This window comes from Psittacula echo, assembly GCF_963264785.1.
Source record: "Psittacula echo genome assembly, chromosome: 9".
NCBI classification, from domain to species: domain Eukaryota; kingdom Metazoa; phylum Chordata; class Aves; order Psittaciformes; family Psittacidae; genus Psittacula; species Psittacula echo.
Genome location: NC_137745.1, coordinates 4,990,610 through 5,018,301, shown reverse-complemented (window position 1 = coordinate 5,018,301; position 27,692 = coordinate 4,990,610). Strand labels below are relative to the sequence as shown.

The following is a 27,692-nucleotide window of genomic DNA, read 5'->3' as shown; positions in this document are numbered from 1 at the left end:
CTTGTTGAGAGGCTCTGCTGTAGCAGACTTACATAATTGTGATGTTCTGCTATCAGGGAAAACTTCCAGTGTTTCCACAACTTTGTTTCAGGCTTGCTTTGATAATGCAATTACAGGTGATGACTGTAATTTAGCTAAAATTATTTTACGTTCTACTTCAGTATTCTGTGTGTGGTTTTGCTTGTTCCATGCCTCTAAGCTAATAAATGATCAGGCCAAAGGCTTTGTGACTCTGTTAGGAGTGGTGCAGCTCTAAGGAGGCTGAATGGCATTCAGCAGTGACCATAGCACAGTGGAGATAATGCTATGTTTGCCTGGGTGCTGGTGAGCCTCTGCTCTGTGCTCTCCTCCTTCCTCAGCCTGCACTTGCTTTTCCTGAGGTCCTGCAAGAGCTGTTGCAGTTGAGCTCTTGTGAAAGCGAGGCCCTGTCCAGGCAGCATGTCTCATGTGAATTATTTTTGTGGCTTTTTAACTAGTCCCTTGATTTTTGTAACTTGAATACTGCTAACACAACCAAATACCCTTGTAGGTCCTCCACCCGGCCGGAGGTGGCGAGCATAGAGGTGATATACCAGGATGAGCGCCAGTGTTCCCGGAAAGCTCTTGTCCAGGCACGGTCCTTGCAGCCTACCCGACTGACAAGTATCATCTTTGCTGAAGATATAAGTAAGTTTTCACTTTTGTAACACACCACTTCTTGTTTATGGGCATCCTGGTATCCTCCGGAAACAAAGCAGAGATTAAAAAGTGTCCAAACCAAGAAATTTCCATTCATATGCATGATCATAGCTATACAGAATCACAGAATGGTTTGAGTTAGAAGGGACCTTAAAGCTCATCCAGTTCCAACCCCCTGCCATGGACAGGGACACCTTCCACTAGAGCAGGTTGCTCCAAGCCCCGTCCAACCTGGGCTTGAGCACTGCCAGGGATGGGGCAGCCACAGCTTCTCTGAGCATCCTGTGCCAGCGCCTCAGCACCCTCACAGGGAAGAGCTTCTGCCTTATATCTAACCCAAATCTCCCCTGTTGAAGTTTGAGCCTGTTGCCCATTGTCCTACCACTACAGTCTCTGATGAAGACAGCATTAATGGTACATCCAGGAAAAAGGGTAATTCCTTTAAAAAAAAAACCCAAACAAACAAAAAAGGCAAGGGTGGTGGCTGAACATAATTTTCAGTTCATACTTTTTCTATAATACAAATTCAGATGTTTTAGGTTTAGAAAGCTGGAAATTGCCTTTGTGTCTGTCATACAATACACCTGGTTAGTTTTTATAATTGCAGATAGGCAAAAATGTGATCACTTAAATGTCTTGCAGTCACTAGATTAAGAGGTGTACAGGAGTTTATCAGCTGTGGGTGAAAGTCCAACAGTTGCACTGTAAAAGCTCTAAATATTACTTAGATAAACCATTCAACTGTTGGTGTAGATTGGAATCACGTTTTCTTAAGATTTATTGCAAAGTTCAATGAGGAAGGAAACTGCTTTTCTTGCTTAGCCACAATCACCATTTGACCAAGAGTTTCTTGGTCAAGGTCATGACCTAGTTTCAGTTCCTTCAGTGTCTTGTGCTGTGGACTAAACTTGAGCTGCGTTTGTCTTGTGGGTGCTCTTGATGAGTGCATCCAGTGTTGCTGATCTCATGTGCTCTTTCTGTTTCTCTTCAAGTGACTGGACAAGTGCTTCGTTGTGATGCTATAGTGGATACAATTCATGGCATCCAAATCGTGTCCACGACAAGAGAACTCTATCTTGAAGATTCACCACTGGAGCTAAAAATTCAGGCTTTGGATTCTGAAGGTAAGAGATTTACTTACTAGTAGGAGATAAAATACATATTGAACTCTGAATTGTCTGACACGTGCACTGGTTTTATTTCTGACACAACTGAGTATCAAGGTGAATAATTTAAAGGGAGTTCTTTGGATAATTCATTAAGTAACTTCTTGCTTTTGTTCAAGTGTAAAATCTAAATGCCACCTGAACAGGGAAGTCAAACACTGCTTGATTTCCAGCTTTTGCTTGCCCTTTTTCCTTATTTTCCCAGGAAACTTAACTGTAATGCTAAGGGTATTTTTAGAAATCAGGTTTTTACTCCCAGCACTTGTCCTGTGGAAGTGTCCCACCAGGATTTAACCAGGCTGAGCAAGGCTGCACAGGAAGGAGAAGTAGCCTGTTTGGTTTTTTCTTTTCTTTGTCTGAAGAATTTTGCAGAAGGACATTTTATCTGAGTCCAGTCAAGTATCCAACAGGATGCTGGAGATTATATAGAAGACCAAACACCTATTGCTTGGATTAACAACTGTTAATTATTATAGAAATACTCACTTTTGGGAGGCACCTTTCAGGCTCATGACAATCACAGCTGCTGAAACAGCAGAGAGGAGCAGCTCTTCCCATGTAGGGCTGTGGAGCACAAGTCACTGCCTGTACTGACATCTGAGGAGCCTGGAGGGTGATGTGGGAGCTGGCCAGGCAGCTGCCCTGCAGTTCCTGTGACAGCCCTGTGATCCTGCAGGGAGGGACAGAGACATCACCTAGTTCGTGCCAAGTACTGTGTTTCCTGTCTGCTTCCCTGGGTGCTGTTTCTGATAGGCTTAACCTGGAGACAGCCACTGCCCTCCATGCTACAGATCCTGTGCTGGGCGAGTGAGACCCTGCATGGACTGCTAGGTTATCTGATAATGCCTGTGATAGGTTATCAAAGACAAACTGGCTTTGCCTTTGTAGTGTGGGACCCCAGCAGGAGCCAGGGCATCCACGGTGGTGGTTCAGAGGCTGTGAGTTCACTGTGGTGCTGGCTGTGCCCATGCATAGCCTCTCTATAGTGCCACCATGTGCAGTTCTCCACTGGCCTCATGATGTTCAGCTGTAGCAAAATAGAAGTGTGTCATACAGCTTTACAAAGCTACAGCATGCATCATTAAAGTTAGACTTGAATGCATGTTTAAGTAATCCAGTCTCCATCCATTTTAATTATATTGCTGTGTTTTGAGAGTTTTGTGTTTAAAATCCTGTTTGTTTGGGATTTGGTACTGTCTGCAGTAACCTGCATAGAAATAACGTAGGCTGTGTGTGTGTTAACTTGCCTTAAAATATTTTGTGACTTAGAAGTGCCATAAACCTTTAAGCGTAAGAACTTGGTAATAAATTTGCTTTGATTCTTTATTAATATAGTTATAAATGTCAAAGGGATTACTTGAGTGTAATAATGAAAAATATTCGGGTTTATTCTATTTATTCCTTTCTGTTCCTTTTTAACATCTACAGTTTTTCATGTTCTAGTGCTTCACAGTTTCTAGAGGGAAGGTGCTCAGTTTGAGTTCTGTGAGTGAAGACATATTCCTGTTAGGAGTAAATCATATTTGTGCTCCAACCCAAAGCAATCTATGAGGAAAGTGCAGTTCACCAGTGAAGTGAACTCAACTCACCGAGTTGGTATCTCAGATCCCAGTGTTTGAGAATGAAAGGTAGTTTAGCAGGTTATTTTGATGTCCTGCTAATATTCAAGAAATAGTAATATTTTTGTGGTTGAAGTGGAAGGGAGGTGATGGGTGCCAAGGCTGAATGGAGACCTCATAGCAGCCTTCCAGTGTCTGAAAGGGGCCTACAGGGGTGCTGGAAAGGAACTCTTGATCAGGGACTGTAGAGACAGGACAAGGGACGATGGGTTCAAACTGGAACAGGGTAAGTTTAGGTTAGATATAAGGAAGAAGTTCTTTACTGTGAGGGTGGTGAGGCGCTGGCACAGGATGCCCAAAGAAGTGGTGAATGCTCCATTCCTGGCAGTGTTCAAGGCCAGGCTGGGCAGAGCCTTGGGTGGCATGGTCTAGGGTGAGGTGTCCCTGCCCATGACAGGAGGAACTGGATGGAACTGGGTGATCTTAAGATCCTTTCCAACCCAAACCATTCTATGATTTTGTGGTATCTTGGGGGCTGATGAATGGACTGGAGGTGGTGACCCCTGCACCTATCTAGGAGGCTTATAAAGAGACAAATGGTGTTGCAGAATGTGAATAGAGAAGCCAGTTAACAGAAACATCTTCCCTGTGCCAAGGTCAGTCAAGCAAGCTAGGTGTCCTGGGTTCAGCAGTAGCAGTCAGTTTTTCTCCTTCTTAGTAGCTGTTGCAGCACTGTGTTTTTGACTTTCAGCCTGGGAACAGGGCTGATAACACCGATGTTTTTAGTTGCTGCTCAGTAATGTTTAGACTGACCAAGGACTTTGTGAGTCTCATGCTCTGCCAGGGAGGAGGGGGGGCCGGGAGGAAGCGGGGACAGGACACCTGACCCAAACTAACCAAAGAGGTATTCCATATCACAGCACGTCATGCCCAGGATGTAGAACTGAGAGTTCCCAGAAGGGCTGGATCACTGCGGGGTGGGGGCGAGGTACCGGTTGGTGAGCGGTTGTATTCTCTTGCTTGTTATTTACTTTATCATTATTACTATTAGTGGTAGCAGTAGTGGTTTGTGTTATACCTTAGTTATTAAACTGTTCTTATCTCAACCCGTGGGAGTTGCATTCTTTTGATTCTCCTCCCCGTCCCTCCAGAAGCGGAGGGAAGAAAGGTGGGGGGGGAAGTGGACTTCGTGGTTCTGATTTATGGCCTGGGCTTAAACCATGACACTAGGTTGTGGTTTTTAACTGCATGCAGATTGAGTTTCCTGTAGGGAAAAGAGAGATATTTCCAAGGAGAAAAAGTGCTAGCTTGTGTTGCAGAAAGACTCTCTGCTTGTTACTTAGCTTTGTTTTGATCTGATTGTTTGATCTGTAGGAAACACTTTCAGCACACTGGCAGGGTTAGCCTTCAACTGGACAATAGTAAAGGACACAGAGACTGATGGCTTCTCGGATTCCCACAGTGCACTGCGGTGAGTTCATTTAATTTGTTTCCCAAAGTCTTAAGTCCATTGAGTTTGATGTGTGCAAATATTGCCCCACATCAGGCAGCTTACTGATCACATGCCCAGAATAGTGCTTACAAGTCAATTGTTTCGGGGGGTTGGGTTTTTAAGTGCCTACTCGACAGCCTGGGCGCTCTGATCCCTGTTTAATTTAACAACTGATAGCTTTATTGAGCAGCCCAGGTAGCTCTAATGCGACAGGTAGAAATAAGTAGATGCAATTGTTGATCTTCATGAAACATCTTGTGCAAAGGAAAGATTTATCAGTAAGACTTACCTCAGGATTTCAGCAGGGAGATATTTATTTATTTATTTATTTATTCTTTGAAGGAAAAATACCAGTCCTCTTCTTTCAGAAAAGAGCCCTCTGAACTGGAGAGTTTCAGGTTTCAGTTAATGCTTAGTTCTGGTGTTGAAATTGCTTTCAAAGTAGCTAACCTTTAAATTGAAATGGACCAAGTGGCTGCTTGTTAGCTAGATAACACACGTAAGACCAGGTGAGATGATTCAATGAAAGGTATTCAGTGAAGGTACTCAATATATTGTCTTTCAGACAAAGCAATGACTGGAAAGCTTTTGCTTGATAAATAACCCATGGTGCTTGGGTCATCTGTGCTGACTCAAAGAATAAGTTAACTGGAATTTAAAAATGCAATACTTTATGGAAACTTCTATCCAAAGATCTTAACAGTGCTTTTCAGCCCACTGAGAAGATAAGTGGTTTTCAGCATTGCTGTATAATAAGGAAATATTACCTCCATTTAATGGAGTTGGAGTTCTTGCCCCAAAGTCAGAAAGCTCACCTTGGCAGGGATAGGAATAGAATCCAGACTCTAGGGTTCCCCCCATATTGGTCACTGGACCGTTTTTGGCTTCTGTTTTGGTCTTGTTCTGTTTTTATTTTATGAAGCATGTACACTGTGTAGATTTACAGTGATGACTTCATTCTTTGTTCTCTTCTTCAATAGCTTCAAACAGAAAGTTGATTTTCCATCCATATTAAACTAAACAGAACTGAAAGCTACATAGCAGGACCCTGTATGGGATATTTCTCAAGTTGGACTCCGAGAGTTTTATCTTTGCACTGACAGCAGCTGGTGTCAACACATCAGGATCCTGTTATCTAGCAGTATTTTGCTGGTGCTCATCATATTATATGTATTGGGAAGAAGTTCTTCTCTGTGAGGGTGCTGAGGCGCTGGCCCAGGGTGCCCAGAGAAGCTGTGGCTGCCCCATCCCTGGCAGTGTTCAAGGCCAGGTTGGACACAGGGGCTTGGAGCAAGCTGCTCTAGTGGAAGGTGTCCCTGCCCGTGGCAGGGGATTGGAACTGGGTGAGCTTTAAGGTCCTGTCCAACACAAACCAGTCTATGATTATGTGCCATGGTGAATCTTGACTTTGCTTCATGTGAATGTTGATAACGTAATGGTAAAATGCCTTCTTGATGTATGTGAATTCGACCAGACTGCAAATACATGAAATGTATTTTTTCCTCACAAAACACTTTACAGGCAGTTCTTGAGTACAGCTTTAGTCAAAACCTCCCTAACATCTAGTAAGCTTGTAAGATGAAGTAGGTACGGACTCATAGAATCAGCTAGGTTGGAAAAGGCCTTTAAGATCATCAAGTCCAGCCATTAATGGACATTAATTAATTATGCAGCAGAGGCTTCAGTTACTTCAGCAAACAGGTTCCATCAAAGAGGAGGTAGAGTGTAGACATAAAATAATGTAGGAAGCTATATCATGGAATCACAGTATGGTCTGGGTTGGAAAGGACCTTAAGATCATCCAGTTCCAACCCTGTGCCATGGACAGATGAGATGCCTCCCACTTCCTTCATAGGATAATTCTATGGTGAGCATGTGGGGGAACCAGTTTTCCTGGAAAGCAGAATGGCTAACACTTAATTTCCATCCTCAAACCTATATTCCAAATACATTGGGAATGGGAACCCAAAATAGACTCTTTACTGGGTAAACAAAACCCCCCATTTTGCAGTCCTAGAGAAACAAAGCCACAGCATTGCCTGAGGATAGCCTGTTAAGCCCTTAACACACTTGAAGCTGCAGGTATGAATGTATGGCCCTTGTCTACACTGAGAGCAGAGTGTGTGCCTGGTTCAGTAAGACTGATGAGCCAAGGCCTAGTCAATAGGGAGCATTTTATTTCAGTGTAATTATTTGCTAGAGATGTGATTTTCACCAAACTAATATTGATATATGCTCTTCTGTTAACACAGCTATGAGAACATAAAAAATATTTTAATGGTGTTACAGCTTTGCAAAATGAACTATAAACTGTCATAAATATGTTAATCATAACTGTTTTCGATATGGCTTTACTGATTTTACTGTAAGAGTGCACATAAAGCCAGCCAGATCGTGTGCATACAGAAGCTGGCAACCTTTAAAACATGGTCCTCTTGCAATTTCTGTCCTGTGATTTACCCATTCATGGCAAATTCCCTTCCTTTCTGCTGTCACCTCTCATTGGAATTTCTAACACTCACTACAGGGTTCTGCTTGTAGGTATTTTCATAGTCATTTATTAAATGCATCCTCACTTCTTCATGTAGTTTAAGGTTATGTTCTGGTTTGTTAAGCTGTTGCTTTTATAAACATAAGCTTTGGGTCTTTCACATCAGTTGTTCCACAATAATCTAGAGGGCTTTTGCACTCTACAGCTACTGTAAAAACTGGAGAGATCATTATAGCTAACATGTGTACTTTTCTGATAGCTCTTGAAAGCCCACAAACAGGCTTCAAACAAACTTTTATCAGTCACACAAATTAGCTGCAGTTATCTTGAAGAATGAGTAAAATTTGGATGTCTGGACCCAGGCAGACATCTTAAATTTGCTTAAGAATTGGAATACCTGGAATAGATACTGGTTTTGTTTCTCTGTGGGTTTACAAAGATTGGTTGGCAATTTTTTGTCCTTTTTTGTTTTACTTTTCAGTATACTCAAGTTCTTTGAATCCACTTATATTCCACCTTCCTATATATCAGAGATGGAAAAAGTTGCTAAGCAAGGAGATACTATTTTGGTGTCTGGGATGAAAACAGGGAGTTCTAAAATAGAAGCAAGAATAGAGGAAAATATCTATACGGTAAGAAACTGGCATTGGCTTTATTTTTGTAGTTATTATTTAGTCTTATAGTCCAATGTTACAGGAATACTGTACGTTTGGGCTGCTGCATTGTTTACATTGTGAGTGTCAGTGCTGCATCTCCTCCGTACTGGATTGTCTCTGTAGTCTGTGTCACAAAAGATGACAGTGCTGCTCCAGCCTGGGTGGGTTGGAGTTTGATGCAGTTACCGTGGTGTGATTGTCTAAGCCAGTGTCCTGGGTTCAGCTTAAACCACAACAGCCAGGATGGTGCGTGTGCTAGAGATCATTTCTAATCCTAACTGTGGCAAAAGGCCCTGCTTCAGAGGAATATGCTTCAAATACTGGCAGTAAAGTCTGTACAATTTTATTACTCCTGATATTCATATTATACGTGTAAGTAGAATTATGCCTAATAGGGCATTGGTCCTTTAGCTCTTTTTGCAAATAACCAGCTAGAACACTTGAGGTCTTTTTGTCAATAAAATAAATGGCTAGAATAAAGATTGCTGTATTGGATGTACCTTTATTTCCTGTAGTGCTTTGAATGAATGGCATACGAGTACTTTGTTAGTATCTAATTCTACCTCATTAGATTCTGGTCTCCAAGGAAGAGCTGTGGGATCAGAAGGGCTGTGGGATCAGAAGGTCAATGCTACAAGGGTGTTAAACTGCATTATTGGCAGGCTTCCCAGCTGTTCTCTAGATCCATGCTGTTTCTTTCTTTGTAACTTGTGGGAACTGAGTTTTTCATTTAACTCTGACAAGAACTGTTTTCCACTTAATAGAATTTGCAAACACCTGAGAGAGTTTTTGTGGGTTATTGCTCACAGGAATATTTAGCATTGTGCTCATATCAACTTAATAATGCACCTTAGAAAAATTCTTCTGTAAAATCTGGGGTTTTCTAAAGTTCTTCTGCCTGTTTTTGCAGATTTGTGTTAGTACATGTTGTACACATTTTTATGCTTAAAGCAGGATTGCCTTGGACTGTCTAACCCATACGTGTAAAAAGTGGTCTTTGACACTGTCCTAGATGATGTCCTTGTCTCTAAACTGGAGAGGCACAGATGTAACGTGTAGAGCACTCAGTTGATAAAGAGTTGGCTGGATGGTCATGCTCAAAGAGTTGTGGTGAGCAGCTTGATGTCCAAGTGCAGATCAGTGACCGAGTGGAGATCCTCAGGTCGGTGTTGGGACCGGCACTGATCAGCACTGTTGTCGATGACATACACAGTGACATCGAGCCCTTTCAGCAAGTTTGCCAATGACACCAAGCTGTGTGTTGAGTCAACACGCTGGAGGGAAGGGATGGGATCCAGAGGGACCTGGACAAGCTGGAGAGGTGGCACCATGCAAACCTCCTGGAGTTCAACAAGGCCAAGTGCAAGGTCCTGCCCCTGCGTTGGGGCAATCCCAGCACAAACACAGGCTGGGGGAGACTGGATGAAGCAGCCTGAGAAGAAGGACTTGGGGGGTTGGTTGATGAAAAGCTCCCCATGACCTGCCTTCAGTGTGGCTTGAGTCCAGAATGCCCCCATGTGCTGGGCTGCACCCCCAGAGCTTGAGCAGCAGCTCAGGGAGGGGATCCTGCCCCTCTGCTGCGCTCTGGGGAGACCCCCCCTGCAGCCCTGATCCAGCTCTGGAGCAGCAGCACAAGAGGGACGTGGAGCTGTTGGAGCGAGGCCAGAGGAGGCCACGGAGATGCTGCAAGGGCTGGAGCAGCTCTGCTCTGGAGCCAGGCTGAGAGAGCTGGGCTGGGTCAGCCTGGAGAAGAGAAGGCTCCTGAAGGGGAGACCTTAGAGCAGCTCCCGTGCCTAAAGGGGCTACAGGAAACCTGGAGAGGGGCTTTGGACAAGGGCCTGTAGGGACAGGACAAGGGGAATGGCTTTAACCTTCCCGAGGGGAGACTGAGATGAGCTCTTAGGCAGAAGCTCTTCCCTGTGAGGGTGCTGAGGCGTTGGCACAGGGTGCCCAAACAAAGCTGTAGATGCAACTTTAAGGTTCCTCCCACCCAAAACCATTCTGTGATTATATATGAATATTATCTAAATGAGTATAATAGTTGAAATGTGGCACATGTGCATATTTAGAATTGTATTTTTATTACAATTCTACCTGATTGTGCTCAATAGAATTACCTGTTACCAGGCTGACTTTTTTTTCTTGAATACTTGTAACTTGCTTTCTGTTTTAATATTTATTTTTCTGAATTAGTTCTGAGCTGATGCTGTAAATGAGATGGAAATAATATTGTTCTGTACGCAGTTTTTCATGGCTTTCTGGTTAGTAGTTCCTTTCAATCTTTCACTGCTGCCAGACTGCACATTTTCACTGAACATCCCTTACACAATTGTAATAGAACTAGTACAATTATCTGTTCCATTCCTAATTTAATAGACCAATGAGTTTGATACAGATTCCTCAGTGAAGTCATAATGGATATGTTGTATGGAGGTACCATGTTTTGCAGTAGGGAAAACAAATTTCTGGAGGTCTGACTAGTCAGTGTGCATTTGCCTCAAGTTCTTCTGAATCCTTCAGCAAACGGAACCAAACTGATGTCCCTACACACTTGATTTGTTTTTCTTTAGCCTTGCCCAGTGTGCACAGAGCAGATCTCTATTGCAGTCATTGTCCCTTGCATCTCCCTGTTTGAGAGATTTGAAATGATAATAAAGAGCCAATTACAACAAGTAGTACTGCTCGTTTACAATCTCTAAGTTATTGTTCTATGGGCTGTTTCAAACAAATGCGCTGCTCTAAATGTGATCGCTTTTCCTTTCTTTCCCCTAAATCAATAGCATGTACAACCTGCAGAAGTCAGATTGTTCATTTTGGAAAACATCCTTTTAAATCCAGCATATGACGTTTATCTTCTGGTAGGAACATCAGTTCAGTACAGAGTTCAGACAGTCAGGCAAGGGAAGATCACAGGTTGGTTCTGGTCTCTTTTCTTTCTTTGTTTTTTATTAATGCTTTGTGTGAATTTTTAACTGCTGAGAAAGTTTTAATTGTGTTTAAACTACTTTGTTAATGTGTAATGTCACATGTTGATAGTGCTGTACAGTTCCTTCTGTCAAAACCCCCATGGCTTTAAAGGATATATACACTCTTGCAAATTTGTGAAGGATGTGAAGGTGAGGGTGGCTTAGATCAGGGGCTACCACTGTCAGTTCCAATGTCCTCATTTGTTTCACATTGCCTGAGAAACTGTGTCTGCCTTTCTTAGTTAAATCAAATTTAGATTAGTAACTTTTCTAACAGAAATGTTTTCTTGACAAATGGATTTGCTCCACTCCTACACGTGTGTGTTTGCTGGCTTTATCTCCAGTTCAAAGAGTGGGAGTTTGTAATTAGGTGCTTGCAAGGTGGCTGTGCTGGGAATGACCGTGGAGCAGCAGTAGCTCTACAAAGTAATTTGACCACTTCAGAAGCTGGGCATGAATTGGATGTTAGGTCTAAGCAATGGGATAATATTAGTGGGAAATTGCAGCTTCAAAGAAGCTAGGTGAGAAGCTCGTTTTCTGAGTGTAGTGATGTAAGCACAGAAACGCTCTTTCTACAAGACATTAAATATGCTGATTTAATGTTGCACTAGGCAGTAATAAAAATTCATCAGCAATAATTAGCATCATCCAAGCACTGCCACACTTGCTGTTATTGTTCCATGTGTTGTCTTGTTTTATGCACAGAATTACGGATGCCATCAGATCAGTATGAGCTGCAGCTACAGAACAACATGCCAGGTCCTGAGGGAGATGCCTCATGGCCAGCTGCCAAGTTGGACCAGGCAAGCTCAGTTGTAACTGCACTGCGGCGGGGACAAACTAACCTCGTACTGGGGCACAAGAGTATCCTTCCGAGGTGATGCTTTTCTATCCGTATCTTTGTGGCAGGAGATAAAACTTTGCCCTTTGTAGCACAACAAGATAAAATTAACCACAATTTCATCAGTGGTCTTGAAAATCAGGGCCACCTGATGGAGCCATAGACAGCAGCAGTGATGTGGATTCAGTCTCAACAGAGCTGCCTGGTGCCTTGAAATGTTCTAAGAAAAGAGGTTGGCAAAAGATCACTTAAATCATATCTGTTCCTCTCAGTCAGCGTGGAAATGTGATGGGGCTTTATTTATAGATATTCTCTAATGACATCTCTCTGAACTGCTCACTGTCTTTCAGGGTAGTGGGGATAACATTTATTTTCAGTGTACCATTAGCTTTAAATATCCAAAGATGCACAATGAGCCCCAGGAACATGCTGATCTTTACTTGACTTCTTTCAAAACTTTTCTGTTCCTTTACTGAGATTTCAGGTATTCGCATGCAGGGGGTTTCCAGGCTGCCAAACAGCACTGTCTACGTTGTAGATCCCGGGTATTTAGGTTGGTACTGGCTGCAGCTTTCCTGATTGCTCCAGATAATGTCTTTCCTTTTTTTTTTTTGGTGTTTCTCTATGTGTGTATACATGCTTCCAAGTCTCATACTACTGTTCATAGAAAAGTAACTTTATTCATAAAAGTAGCTCAATGCAAAATAGGTTTAGTAGTAAATACTTCTTTCTTTTCTTTCATCTTTATGCTCAGCAGCTAAAGACAATGATTGTGCATCTTCAGAGTGTGGGCACCAGAAGCAAAATGCTTATATCAATTATGTCAAGAGCCTGATGGCTTGTGCTGTTCAATATTTCCTGTTTTGTAGGATTTACAATTCAACCATGTGACAGATGGGTCCTAGAAACAGGGAGACTTTATGAAATTACAATTGAAGTGTATGATAAATCAAGCAATAAGGTGTATTTATCTGATGTAAGTTGAAATGTTGATATACTTCTGAGTGTTTTTCTCCTAAATCCTGTCTTTCTTTGAAATAAGTTGAGCAGTTTCTGATTTACATTGAGATAGGACATTTGAAAGCATCTTGTTTCTTGCCTTTTTTCTCACTGTTTTGTTGTTGTTTTTAAATAAAGTACTCTGGGTGATTTATGTGATTCTCCTAGGAAGGAGGGTTGAGGCTTATGCAGCCTGGAGAAGAGAAGGCACCTTAAGGGGAGACCTTAGAGCAGCTCCAGTGCCTAAAGGGGCTGCAGGAAACCTGGAGAGGGGCTTGGGACAAGGGCCTGTAGGGACAGGACAGGGGGAATGGCTTTAACCTGCCCGAGGGGAGACTGAGATGAGCTCTTAGGCAGAAGCTCTTCCCTGTGAGGGTGCTGAGGCGCTGGCACAGGGTGCCCAGAGAAGCTGTGGCTGCCCCATCCCTGGCAGGGTTCAAGGCCAGGTTGGACACAGGGGCTTGGAGCAAGCTGCTCCAGTGGAAGGTGTCCCTGCCTGTGGCAGGGGGTTGGAACTGGATGAGCTTTAAGGGCCTTTCCAACCCAAACCATCCTGAGATTCTGTGATTCTATGTGAAAATGCCTATTGGCATTTAAGTGCTGTAGGAAAAACCGGAAGAAGTCGGACAGTGACTTCAAACATGGAACACAGGCATTGCACTGGAAACTGCAGACCGGTGTAACTGCTGGGAGCAGTACTGCATCTCATCAGTCCTTCCAACAGAATGTTGTCATGTCTAGAGGTAGTCTTTCCTATTAAAGAACAAGGTAGGTGTAAGGTAGTCTTACAAGACTTGTAAGGAAGTGCCTGTTTCAACTGATCATGGGAAGAGCTTTGGTGATTAGCATTAAAACACTTTGCTGTTTGGTAGTTCAATAAGAGGAATTCTTCATATCAGGCACCAAATAGACAGGGACCTTTAAAAAAAAAAAAAAATCAACAAACCCCTTCCTTCCCCCCCCAGTTTAAATAGTTAATCTGCAAGCAGAAAAACTTTATTAAATTAGTGCTTTTCAGAATATCAGATTTCTGGGAATGTTATTTTATTTGTACTTTTTTGCTTCCTGAGATCCAGATCTGAGTTCCAGCTACTGGGGCAGTATATTTGCATATTCTTCCCTTTTTGTTGTTCTTAAGAATGCCAAAATTAAGTAACTATTGCAAAATATGGGTTATTTAGTAGTAAAAATATTGGTACTTTTCATGTTAAATTACAAGTTGCTGATAATTTAAATAAGTAAACGTTTTCTGTGGTGTTAATGTCTAAAATATATAATCTTATTGAACGACTGAAACTTGCATAGGGAAAAATTCTTACTCAGCTTCAGATAAGTTTCCTTGAACTCTGTTATTAAACAATTGTTCTCACTGATGTGTTGCTAATATGTTTCTGGCTGGTTGTACAGCATTACTGTCAGTTACCTGGGGCAATATCTATTGAATGTTCTGGTTTTAGAGTATCAGAATTAATGCAGAGCTGCCCAAAGAATATTTTGAGGTGCTGAAGTCATCTCTGAATGGATCATATCATTATGTGAAAGCAATAAAGAAGGGTCAGACTGTTCTCAATGCTGCACTGACATCAGTAGTGGATCAGGTATGATTTTCTAATCATTCCTCTGCTTTACTTGCTAGGCCTTAAAATACGCTACTTGTGCAGCAGTGACTTAATAGTGACATAGTAAAAGGAAACTTGGGATTTACATGGGTCTAAGTTGTCTTTGTTTAAATAGAACCAAATTCTAAAATCCTTACTTCAGGAAAACTACCAATTAAGTCAACAGAGGACTTGCTTAAGTAAAGATACTGGGATTCTGCTACGGAGCATGTGGCAAAAGCCTGTGAAAGCAGTGGTGCACAGCACTGATTTGTTTTTTCATGGCAGATACTAATGTTGGCACATCTCGTTTCCTTGTGCTGATGCAAAGGTCCTCTCACAGTCCCTGAGTGAATTTTACAATTTATTGTGGTAGGATCATCAGTGTTATACCCTGGCCTGCTCTGCATTCAGCTACATTTGGAAAGTTTTCTATCATTTGGTAAGTGATGTTAAATGCTGGAGTGAACATCTGCCAAATGTATCAGCCTGCAAATTAACATTCATTAACTTTGTGCAAGTTGGGCAGGCTGCTGAATGTATGGCTAACCAGGGCACGTGCTGTGCAAGTGATGGGCTTTGCTTGGAACTGGGAAAAGTTTAGCACTTCAACCCATTTGCTGTGAAATAGCGTTAGTGATTCCTTGAGTAGGGTTTAGTAGATCCTTGTATCTGACAAGCCATGCTCAGTCTCATGTCAGGGAGATACTCTTGGATGAAATGAGGGTGGCTGCAGCTGTTAAAAGTGTTCATTCAGAGCTCCAGTAAGAAACTGTGTGTTGTGCCAGAGGGTCATGGCATTACAATGACAGTGAAGTGTAAAGGCCAGTGTTTCGAGATGAGCTGGGGAATGGGTCTGTTAGGCTGAGTTTTGTCTCCATCTCCTGCATTGCGGAATGAGCAAAGAGTAAATGCAGGTGTGGAGTTGCCAAATTAATTCCTGAGACAGAGTCTCAAAAACTAGGAGTAGGGAAAGAGTATGTTTCTTATTGCTGTTTGCCGTTAATGTGGGCACCTGTATCTCCATAGGAATACTACTCATTTAATACAATAGCACACTTTGCTTCCATGAGCTATTTGCTCACAAGTAACAGTGTTCATAAGTGACCCTAAATAGTTGCTTTTCTTTCTCTCTGAGATATTTTCAACAACTTGTCTGTATATCAGGACTAAACATTAATTCTGGTAAGCCCTCTAGGGTCATTTATAATACTGTACTCTTGCTTTTTGTAGGATGGAGGCGTTCATACATTACCAGTTCCAGTGAAAAACCAACAAGATGTTGAAATATATGCTCCCATAGTTCTTTCTCCCAGCATTTTGACGTTTCCTTGGCAGCCCAAAGCAGGAGTCTACCAGTACACCATACAGGTATGCCAAAGATGTTTCTACTTCAGGAAGTATTCCTCAAGCAGGTGCAGGGAGGCCTGTAACCACTTCTGCAGAGTTGATGTTGGATACTTCAGGCACAGTGATAACCAAAACTTTACCTGGAAGAATTGTGGTTTATGTTAGTTGCAGGACTTAATGTCTACTTTGAAAAAAGCGCACAAGAAACCAGTGAACATAAAAACCCCACTGACTTTCACCTCTTGTCTTTCATTCATTTCCTTTCTCTCTCATGCATGCACTGCACACAGACACACAGAGTGGTCTGGAATTACAAAAACATCTTGGGTACAAAACTTCCTAGTAATAACTGAAGGCCACTATTTACTGTAAATGGATGGAAGTATGGGTGAAGTATCAGGGTGAAGTGATGCAGAAAGGGCATGACAAGATGAAAGAGCAGCTCCCTTTCAAACTGTGATATCGGTATCCTTCACTTGCTGCACATCTCATGCTTCTAATGAAAAGTTAGGAGGCAGAGGTCGCAGCTTCATTTACAGTGTGCCCTTCTTTAGAACTTTTTTAGACTTTTGTCTTACATTTCTTAATGTGTGTCTTCGCTCCCATGGTGCCAGTCCTTCCATATGCTTCATGAGTATAGTCTGGCTGGAGAAAAGAGCATTGTGCTTCACGGCCCAGACTCTTATCCCAGTAGAATGATACCCAGACACTGCACTTAACTGTTTTCGTGTACATTCCTCACCTCTCCCTTTTAGCACAAAGTAGTGCTGAGTTTTGGGTCTGTCTTCAAGTAAACAGGATACAAAAAGAGGCAGTGGGACACCTGGTGTCAGAAGTAAAGTGAAGTGAATCTCGTAAGGATAAAGTTGCATTCTCTAGTGTAAATTTGGAGGTAACACCAGTGAGTTCAGCACTGTCATCTGTACCTTTAATTTCTGTGGGATGAGAGTTTGGTTCAGTTCATGCTATACCCAACCACACCAGCAGAGTGTGGTAAAAATTCTAAGTACAAACCCACATTTTCAGTACTTCATCCTAACTGCTGCTGGAGTTTTAAGGAAAGGTAAATGTATTTTCCTGTCTCACCTTATCTTGCATATGTCATATCTCACTAGAGAACATTCCTTCGTGTTACACCAATAAATTCTTCGGGATTCTTACTTTACTGTGATGTTTTTCATTAGAAACATGGGGTTTTGTCCCAGTATTTAGATTAGTTTGTGTTTACTGAAGCTGAGAACATTTTCCCACTCTGCTGGTTCAACAGCACTAGTGCGTGTTTACAATAGCACACAGCCTGACTGGTGTTCCTGCTGGTAGGCTGCTGTGTACCTCCTACTTGACAGCTCTTGAGTCAGGCTATTTTAAATTGGTGAATAGACTTTTTTTCTGAAAACAAGTCGAAGGAGATTTTTGGATCTAGCCAAATTCTGTTTATAGCTAAAGTAACTCCTTCCAGATGGTGTCAGAATGACTTTCAGGTTTTACTTTGTCAGCTGGTTTTTCTTTGCTGATTGCTTTGTTCATATTTGTGCTAATAAGATGGCTTCTGTTGCAAGTAAAAAAGGAAAGAAAAAAGTATTAAAGGACATTTCCTTCCTGCCTTCCTTCCCTGCATTAGAAAAGCGTCATCATTGAAAAGTTAAGGACGTAGAGGTTATTTTTTCCTAGTGAGGGCATCACTGTCACTGGTAGCAGTTTGTGGAGTGCAGTTCAGCTAACAGGCTTTGGATTCTTTGGGTAATGATTAGACTGAATAGAAGCTGTTTTACCCTTTCTCTCCACAGTGCAAAGTGAGTGCTGGAGAGAAAAATGTAATAATGAATGCCTCTGCTTTGTGTGGCAATGAGATGTGACTCCATAGAATTTTTAGCAGTTGGGTATTTCTATTTGCAGTTTTCTGCTCACTTCCCTGTTTTAATTGAAAACATCTTTACAAAACATTCTGAACTTTTAAATTCTTTAAACATTTCTCACCTCATCCAATGCATCTCCTTCTGTCATACACGATTACCTCTTTATCTACTGTATCCTCTGCTCGTTCTGTGCTCAGGCTGTGCACATGCTTGTGGGAAGGAGAAAGGGGAAAGGACTGTCCTTCTGATATTTCCCTCCTCTCCTCCCCAGATAAAAGTTGTTAGCTGAATTCCTGCATTATTTAGATTTATTCTCCACGCTGTCCTTCTGGACAAGATTTATCATCTTGTTCAGTGTCATTATGAAATGGTTATAGTACATGCTGAGGAAGTTAAAGAAATTAAAACAATACATGTACACGTGAAATTGCTCCCAGGTTCACCCTCGTTTTACTCTAATGGAACTTTGAAATCTGTTTTGGGGTGTGAAAGCCTTAATTCTTTAAACTTGCTTTAAAAATGCATTATTCTCAGTATACAGCTCTGCACCATATTTGTCTCAACAGGCACTTTCTATAGCTCACAATAATTATGTTTAAAACCTCTAAGTTTTGCAGCATTGCAACGATTATGTTTTTTCAGTCACTAGTATTGCACATTGAGGAGGACAATACACTGCTTGTGTGGGCAAAATGGTTTTTTTGCCCTTCACTTCATAAAATGTGAACCTGCAACAGATATTATCCCATCCTGACTGCTGAGTGCTCATACAGTGGGTATTATAATTTGTCTCTATTGATGTGGACCTTAAGATCAAGTAACTAGTTTTTACCCTTTTGTAGAATAATTACACTCACTTAAGCTCATCTAATCATGAAACAGCTCTTCAGGTGCTGGGAGCTCTAGGGAGAGGATGGGGCTTGCTTTCGTGTTGTTTTGGGGTTTTGTTATGGGAATCTGCATAATAATCCTGAGCTCCTAAGTTTGGAAGTTACTGAGTCCTTCTCTGCCAAGCTGATGTGGAAGTGTAGCCTGTCTGTGTTGCAGACCCTTGCAGTGCTTACAGCAAGAGTTGGCGATTTCTGTACGTGCCTGTTGCTCATTCCATGGCTGATCGTTGCTGGAGCAGGATGGTCTTTGAATAGCTGCAAGTAGAGATGCTGATTTTCAGCAAAAAGACGCAAAACCAAGAAGAGAATGACTTCTTTTTCTTCCCTCCTCTTGCCTCATTCCTTCACCTGCCTCTCACCTTCTTTTCTCCTCCCTTTAGATCCCTCAACAGTCCCCATTGAAAGAGGTGAGTAGGTACAGAGTGTCAGCTTAGCAGCTCTGAGCCCCCAGATCAGCACTTTGGCTGTCAGAAAAGGGAACAGTGGGAGTTCCCAGCAGTACAATAACCCCACGTGCCAGGCCTCTGGTGTGCTGATGTGGGAAATGCTCTGCTGACTCAGAGCACTATCAATCACAGGGAGTTGTGAGCTTCAGACTTCTGCAGGTGGGAGAGAGATATTTGAGTTAGCAGCACTGGTGAGCATGGAGGATATGTGCATGAAGAAAGCTGAAATTAAACTGAATGAAGGGTAATAATCTCCTCATCTCTTAGTTCTCCTTGCTTATTTGAAAGTTCTGAGGTGTTCTTTTGTTTGTACTTCCTCAGTAACAGCATTATTGTTGCTCCGTGTGTCCCTGGTTTTCATGCAAGATACTCAAAGTCTTGACACCTAAGGAACGTGAGAACCATGTACTTCATAAAATACTTGAAAGATTTCTCTCTGTGTTCCAGGCTCATGGTGGAAGTGGAAATTTCAGCTGGACCTATTCTAACCAGGCAGTTGCTACAGTGACTGCCAAAGGAGTAATGACAACAGGAAGTGATATTGGCGTCAGTGTTATTCGGGCAACTGATCTTCAGAATTCGATACATCATGGAGAAATGAAGGTAAAATTCTTCCTTTCCCCGGTCACTCTTGAACATGGCTTTTAGAAACAGTGAAGGAGCTGACAATGCCATAGGCATTCGCCTTTCCAGAACGTTCCTGAGAGGTTTCCCTGCCTGCCTGTGGGAGGTTCAGTCATCAGTTTCAGAGGTTGTGCCTCAGGGATTCGGGCTCTCTGCACTGCACTACTTTACTCCCAGTTTTGCCCCTTCCTGATTTCCTTGATGAGTCTTTTTTCTTGTTGAAAACTGAGCACAAGAAGGAAATAGTAATTTACTGCTGGCCTGGCCAAACTAACAATGTATTCTGCATGGTAAGAGATGTGGGTGTTTTCCCTCGATATAAAAGGATGACAGATACTATCAAGATGTGCAAGGGAGTTCCTGCCTGGAGAAGTGGCTGAAATGCAAACAGTGCCACATAATGAATCTAGCTACCAAAGCTGGCCAAGAAAAAAGGAATCTTTTAAGGAAAATAAGAGAAAATGGGAATGGAAAACACATCTTCCAGGAGGGATTTTGTGGTCTCTATGCAAGTCATACCCTGTTCTTTTGCTGGTCAGGGTGATCAGTGTGTGGTATGGAATAAAGAAAATACAGGAACTGTATGTAATGGCCACACATGGAAGCGTGTACAACAGACAGGTGAAGAAGCTGCACTGGTTAAGACACTGAATCTACAATCTTACATAGTTTTTTCTAGAATCTAACTGATTTGGAAATGCCTCCTTGTGTCCTTTGAACACAAGTATTTTTCCTTAATGAAACTGTGTCAGTGCTTACTGACAGCTCTGTCAAGCTGTTAAAAACTGCCAGACCTCTAACGTCATAGAACAGAAACTAAAAAGAGGTACTACTGTGATGTATGTTTGCTACTGTGAAGTTGCAGTGCTCTGCTGCCTTCACAAACTGAGGCATTTTAATCTGTGCTCTAAGTCTGTGCCTTTTGCAAAGACCTAAACATTGGAATGGAAACCTGACAGAGAATTATAGAATCCCAGAATGGTTTCGGTTGGAAAAGCCCTTAAAGCTCATCCAGTTCCAGCCACCTGCCAATGGCAGGGACACCTTCCACTAGAGCAGGTTGCTCCAAGCCCCGTCCAACCCGGACCCAGGGATGGGGCAGCCACAGCTTCTCTGGGCACCCTGTGCCAGCGCCTCAGCACCCTCACAGTGAGAGGAAACTTGCTCCTGACCTCAGCAAAACCAAGGAATGGTGTCCTGAGCAAGTGTGACACCTGGAAGCCAGCAGCTGTGTGTGTCTGATGGCATGGTCATAAATGAAATTCGTGTGCTTTATGACAAGCAGATGCTGTTGAGGCTGGCAAGCAACCTCCCTCTGGCTGAGGCTTTAGAAAGGTGATGCTCATTGTTTCTGAGGAAGCAGAGAAGTTGATTTAGGAAGTGTGTCTTGCAAGCCCTGGGCAGCTCACTTTCCCTCCAGAATACGTGCCTGTAATTTAGCAGCTAGTGGGAAACAAGCAGGGTGCATCAAACGTGCACTTCAGCTATACAAAATACCTCCTCATCTCCAAGCATTCCCATGTGCAGCACTGCTGTCGTCGTTGTACTGCACTGCTGTTGCACCAAAGTCCCTTTTGACAAAAGTATTGAAAAATGTGTTTGGTCAAGACTGCCAAGTCTGTCCCATAATGAAGAGAGTGCTTTGGAAGTAGGTATCTCCTTCATTTTTTAAGTAATTACGTTTTGGGAAAGACATTTCTAACCAAATTTATTTGAAACAGCGGCATCTACTAATGCTGGGGCTTTTGAGGGGCAAATTATCTTAGGTTTTGTGCTCAGATTATTTGTCAGTTCTACCAACTGGATTTGAAAGGTACTAAACTGCATGCTTAAAATAACGAACGCTTAAAATAATGAGACAAATTAAAGCTTGTGTGGAATTTAGTTCACAGGCTTGCTCTGGAATTATTCTCTGGACAGCCCAGGATGCTGCTTTTTAACAGTCTGACAGTTACCAGCTACCAGGAATGAAGATTTTTCAGTGAAAACTTCTTATCCTCAAACAGAAGTCAAAGCCTGAAGACAGAAAAAAGGCTTCTCTCCATGTGAGCTTTCAGAGCAGTGTATTGCACAATCTGAATAGGTTATTTTTGAATGCCTTTGTGCTCATGTTAGGAATTGCATTCTTTGTCGAATAACTCTGCAGAGTTCCATTTACTGACCTCAGTGAGCAAGTCTTTGGAATAGTTAACTATGTTGCACAAGGATTGCAGATTTAACTCTGTACCATATGGTTCAGTAGTCTATCCTGAAGCTATTTGCAGATGGTTAGGAAGTTAAGATACTGCAAATGAAAAGCTTTGATCGTGATTGTTACGAAATACGCAGTTAGGCTGTGGTGTATTCTTTATTAGTGGAAAAAGCAGCAAATTGGAATACAAATAATATATTGAAGACTTGTTCAACATATCAGCTATATCAGCATGGAAGATCTATTTCCCCTGGTCTTATTTGTGAAAGTAATCCTTTTGGTTTCAGTGGTATGTCTCACATAAAGGTTACTTGGTCAAGCAGAAGGCCGTTAGATGAGGCAGTAGATACTTGTTCACTTATTTTAGATTTCTGCCATATTACTGTGGGGAACATGGAGCCCTGGGCACCTTTACCCAGGTTTTGCAACAGAAATGTAAGGAAGAGAAAGGGGAAAAAAAAAACGCCATTGAGGAAATGCTCTAGTGGAAGGTGTCCCTGCCTGTGGCAGGGGCTGGAACTGGATGAGCTGTAAGGTCCTTTCCAGCTCAAACCAGGATTGTGTGAAATGTTCAAGTCATGAGTTCCAGTAACTTCTGCAGACCTGCTGCTGTGAGTTGTGGGGCTGGGAGCCTTGCTGACTCCCTCAGGTCTAGCCCAGACAGGCTGTGGAAGTCCAAGTTGGATACTAGATCTTTCCCAGTTGGTTACAGTACCTCCTGAGATACCACGCAGCTTAGTCCACATTTCAACAAACACAAGAGAGAATTATAGAAGTAGCAGTAAAAGGATCACCAAGCTAATGTGAACTTGGACTGTTGTGGGAAGAGAGCACTGAAATAGCAGCAAGCTTTTCCTGGCCCTTTCTGAGATCTTCCTGCAGCAAAACACAAAAGCACTGCTGAATCTGAGCAGGATTGTTTCCAGCCATCACAGGGAGGTCAGCGGCTGGGAGAAGTAGGGATAATTGAAATAAGGAGAGCATGAAGAAGTCTATGTTTTTCCCTGGTACCTTTTTGTGGGATTGTGTTCATACATCTGTCCTGTGCTGCTTTCTTCCTTCAGGTGTACATAACTGAACCTACTGGGATGGAGTTCACACCCTGTCAAGTTGAAGTATATGTTGGCCAAATATTGGAGCTGCCCCTGAAGATCCGTGGACTGGCGGATGTTGAAAAGGGTGAGATAGTGCCACTGAGTGACTGCTCACACTTCGATCTAGCTGTGGAAGTAGAAAACCGTGGTGTGTTCAGGCCACTTCAAGGTGAGCTCACCCCCTCCTTGTTTGGAAAGTTAAAGTAAGATGTTATGAAGTCACCCACCTCCTTTGAATCCCTGTTTTCATTGCTGTGTACAGCATTCCCACAGAGGAGCTTACCTGCAGAGGTGTGGATCAGAGTAGTTTTCTTTCAAGGGTGTATTTACTTTTTAATGCAGAACTTCCCTTGGATATTTTTGACATTTTGGGAGAGTCTGAAAGCATTTTGGTGATTATTTTATTGGATAATGTGTGGTTTCCATAATGTCTTTCTACTGGTTTAGTATTTTTAACATGCTTCTTTGGCAGAGCTGATGAGTTTTCTCATAAGAGGGGTCCATGTATGTTGTGTTTTGAGGTTGCATTGGAAGACCTACAAGAACAGTAAGATTAATAACTGCTTTGCCCAGATTGTCCAGCAGTACTTTCAGTGCTAGAAAGACACTGTGCATTCCTTGCTCACAAGGAACTAAGACAATCAGCTGCTTAAATTTTGCCAAAGCTCTATTATTGTTCAGCTCATAGCTTCAAGAACTGCCTCTTGTCAGGTTTATTAAGAGTGCAGAGTGTGCATGTGATACTTAAAGATTGCCATTAATGCCGCTGGGCTAAATAGACACTGAGCAACGTGCTTGTTCCTGTATCTGCTAGATTAAATCCGTTACTCAGATGTACCATGATTTTTTTCCAAGTGTCTCTTGTATGGAAGCTCTTTCCTGTGCTATTGAGCCAGTAAAACCGGTCTGCATTGGACCATCTGTTTGCCTGAGGGGCAGCTATTGGAAATGTCACTGTGTAGTGTGTTGTTGTACTGTTTATTTTGAAAAAAGAAAGAATAGAGCCCTCCCAAACCCCTGAAATGGCCTTTTAAGTAAGCAGAGGGATTTCATAAAAGTACTTTCAGCTGGAGAAATGACCTGTTGCTTACAGTGCAAGTTGTTCTGTGCAAGAAAGCTTGTCTAAGCAGTGTGGCTTGTTTGTGCTTCATTGCAAGCCAGTTTCACTTTAGAACAGCAAGATGGAAATATTCAGTAGGAGATAGAAGTTATATTGACTTATACCACAGTAAAGACTCATGTCTTGTTTAGGCAAGTGTGAAAATAAAGAAGTTTGTGAGATGTGGATAATTTGGTAAGTGTTGGGTTTGAGATGAAAGACAGTAGTGAACATTTTTACCTGTCTAGTTGGAGAACGGATCTCTGCTGATTTCTGGTGGAAATGCTTTTGTTGAGAGAAGCCACCTTGGACTTGCGTTAAAATACTTGGGCATTTCTCTCCAAATATGCATTGATGTGTTTTTAATTTATCTGACAGGAAGGCTTCAGCCAACTGCTGATTTTTGTAGTGGAGTCAGAGTGAAAGCTGAAACTCAAGGATACACAACACTTACGGTCAGCTACGCCCATGGTCACGTCCATCTCAGTGCCAGTATCACCATTGCTGCTTATCTACCATTAAAAGTAAGTCTGGTTTCACTGTTCCTAAACCAATCCATCACTTAAAATGCTTTTAAATGACAAGTAGCAAGTTGATATTATGTAGTGAGTGTGTTTAAAAAAAACTGAGGTGGGAAAAATTTTATGGACTGTTTTGAGGAATTGTGTTTTAACTCTTTCTTGGTGGAGCATATATACAGTAGAGTTTGACTGCATGGGCACTGCAAGCCGCAGCTGTAGAGGAGCAAGTTGTGTGATAGCAAACTCACAGGTTCCTCTGAAGTGGAAAATGAAGTGGAAAATGAATGAAAAGAATCGCAATTGCCATCATGTGAAGAAACGTGCAGGGTAGCAGTAAGGTAGCAATAGGAGTCAACCTCATCCAAGTGAGGATGTGAATCCTGTTCTGCACAGCACATCTGAATTACTAAATTGCTTTTCAGCAGACTCTAGATGAGTGAAAAATTATGTGAGGCTCAAATAATTTGTTTCTTGACTGTCCATTTGAACTGATTAACAATGGGCTTAGTAAGGTGATAAAGTGGCAGTCACAATTCTGTGTCCATAATGTCAAGCAGGCCTGGTTTATGATTTCTGCTTTCATAGTATAAACCTAATTTTTTTTTTTTTTGCATGAAGGCAAAGTTGGCTTGCCTGTATGGCTGTGAAAATATGAATGGAGAAAGTTATTTCACTGTTGGACAGTTCACTGAAGAAAACAGGAAGAACCGACCTTGAGTACAGGGTGACCATATGGAGATACGAGACAATTTGCTTATGTTACCCTCATCTTCAGAGACCTAGCACTGAATATGCAGAGCTGAACTCTAATACATTTGGCCATAGCTTCCCCCCCACATCTGGGACAAAAATTTGTGCAAATCATACAAATTCATGACTATAAAGATAGTTTTGCCATTTAAATATGCTTTTCTATCAAATATTTTAAATAGCTGAGTGTAATTATTTGAAGATGCTGAGACATCCTAAGCTATTATTGGCAGCAATGTGAGAGGCATAGTCACCTTAATTAGGAACTTTTCATAGGTAGGGTATCATTCACATTTATAAGCAAAGCCCCTTGAGGTGTTGTAACACTGCTTGCCAGGTATAAAGTGAAATAATTCTGGGATACTTGACAGAGCCAGGACATGGTGACATGAGGGGGAGATTAAGTGGCCTTTGAAAGAAAAATAAAATGATCTTCTCCCTCCTTTCTGTAAAATGAAATGTTTGTGATGCCCAGAAATGGGAGGCAGCATCTTTCCATCAGAGAACTATTTAAAACCATAATATTATAACATAACAAGTGGGAGAAAGATGAGCAGGAGTGAAAGGGCAGGCAGACTCTTGAGACTAAATCTCATAGTTTTTACCTTTATATTACAAATAGAACCAGGGAGTAAATGGGAGAATAGAGTGATTTATGCCAGCCCTTTTCTTCTCTCTCTTTCTACCGCAATGCACCTAGGGAAAGACTTGAACCATTCTGTATTTTAGCTGCTATTTCCTTCTTACTAAACACCTAAGTAATATAATGATGTGGAACACAAGCTACAAATGGTTATGGTGTATTAAACTGTCAAGTTAATTTCTGTGGTGATAAACAGCACCATCTGTCCTGGTGATACATATCAATGAAGAATTTGTCATAGAGGTTTGAAGTAAAACTTGTGCAGGAGAGTAATTACATGGACAGAACTGCCAGAGAGGGCACTGTCAAGTGAAAGTAAAACTTGTCATTATTTTGTTCATTTGAAGTACTGTCTACCTAAAAAATGTAGTAGAATACTATCCAAGTGTGCTCAGAAGAGTAGATTAAGGATCTTCCTCTTGCTGTATTTCCTCATGAAAAGGTTGTAATTAGAATGTAGGTAAAACTTCTCTCTGGATCTGCAAGTTCCATTGAATGTGACCCAGCTGAGCAGAACTCCTGTAGGTAATGCTGGTTATTTTGGTACAACTGTTCTTGACTATCCATGCTTACAAAGCGCAGTGTGGGAAAACTGGTAGCCTAATGAGAGTAACAAAGGTAGCTCTTCCATTAAGGAAGTTTCTTTTGCGAAGTACAACCAAGCTGTATGTAAATAGAATCATTAATTTGTAATTAATTCATTCATTACAGGCCATTGATCCTCTGACTGTTGCTTTAGTGACTTTGGGTTCCTCTAAAGATATGTTATTTGAAGGAGGACCTAGACCATGGGTACAAGAACCTTCAAAGTTCTTCAGGAATGTCACCGCTGAGGATGCAGAAAGTGTTGGTCTGTCTTTATTTGGACCTCCTACGTCTCGAAATAACATCCAGCATTGGGTTAGAGTGTCTTGCAAAAGCCTGGGGGAGCAAGTAAGTGCCAGAAGGTATCTGTATTGCCTTCCGTCAAGCACCAAGCTGAGGCAATTGGGAACAGGCTTCAGACAGATTTATGATACCATATACCTTTTATATAACAAGTAGTTCTTATTATAAGGCAGTGAAGAACTTGGGTAAGTACATTGTTTATGCAGGTTTTAAAGTGAGCATTTCATAACATTATGTTATAAAGTAGTTTATGATGGGTTTATTGCAGTATAAAGCCAAGTCACAGAAACCTTATGTTGTAGAATGCATTAAACATCCTAATAAGGGCAGCTTCAGTTTGCATAAATAGGATCATAGCAGAAGGTTTCTGCAGTAAACTGACTACTGCCTTCCCTGTTCCTCTTAACCAAGTTACCTTCCGGTGTAATTCTGTTTATTCAGACAAATGACAGCCATATGAATTTACTGCTCTGGTATTTGTGCAGTCGTCGTGATAATGGCTGTAGTCATTTTCTACCTGGTCTTGTTTTCTCTGACACGCAGAAGTGGTTTATCCTGCTTTACTCAGGCTGGCCAGTCTATAAAGCATTTTGCTTTGATTTAATGTTTTTCTCCTGTAATTCTACAAGGCTCAAGAGTTTTGGTGTAGCTGCCAAATTGCTTAACTGATTCCTTAGTGGGCACTGTGCAAAGCATAGCTACTTCTGTAAGTGCAAATTGTAAGTGTGTGGCTTTGGCTGGTACCAGTGCATGAGTGAGTAAGGCAGGTAAAGGAGCTACTTCAGACTGCTGGGATGGGCTTCTCTGTGCTGTTAGCCACTTCGTTTTGCTGAAGGCTGAAAAAGGAATGTAACTTAAACAGAGGATGTTTTTAAACCCCCTGAGGTGACTATA

The 27,692-nt window shown here is 41.9% G+C and overlaps 1 protein-coding gene across 1 annotated transcript in view; it reads left to right on the top strand.

The window, feature by feature from the left end:
- Positions 1 to 7,240: 7,240 nt before the first annotated feature.
- NUP210 (nucleoporin 210) overlaps positions 7,241 to 27,692 on the top strand; it is a gene marked incomplete at its 5' end in the record, with an annotated part of 51,196 nt that continues 30,744 nt past the window's right edge. Inside the window, 12 exons of the mRNA XM_080625530.1 lie at positions 7,241 to 7,260; positions 7,868 to 8,018; positions 10,823 to 10,955; positions 11,714 to 11,872; positions 12,334 to 12,402; positions 12,719 to 12,825; positions 14,306 to 14,446; positions 15,680 to 15,817; positions 19,436 to 19,591; positions 22,868 to 23,066; positions 24,375 to 24,520; positions 26,622 to 26,843. Coding sequence (XP_080481656.1) covers positions 7,241 to 7,260; positions 7,868 to 8,018; positions 10,823 to 10,955; positions 11,714 to 11,872; positions 12,334 to 12,402; positions 12,719 to 12,825; positions 14,306 to 14,446; positions 15,680 to 15,817; positions 19,436 to 19,591; positions 22,868 to 23,066; positions 24,375 to 24,520; positions 26,622 to 26,843 — 1,641 coding nt within the window. The remainder of the gene's footprint in view (positions 7,261 to 7,867; positions 8,019 to 10,822; positions 10,956 to 11,713; positions 11,873 to 12,333; positions 12,403 to 12,718; positions 12,826 to 14,305; positions 14,447 to 15,679; positions 15,818 to 19,435; positions 19,592 to 22,867; positions 23,067 to 24,374; positions 24,521 to 26,621; positions 26,844 to 27,692) is intronic.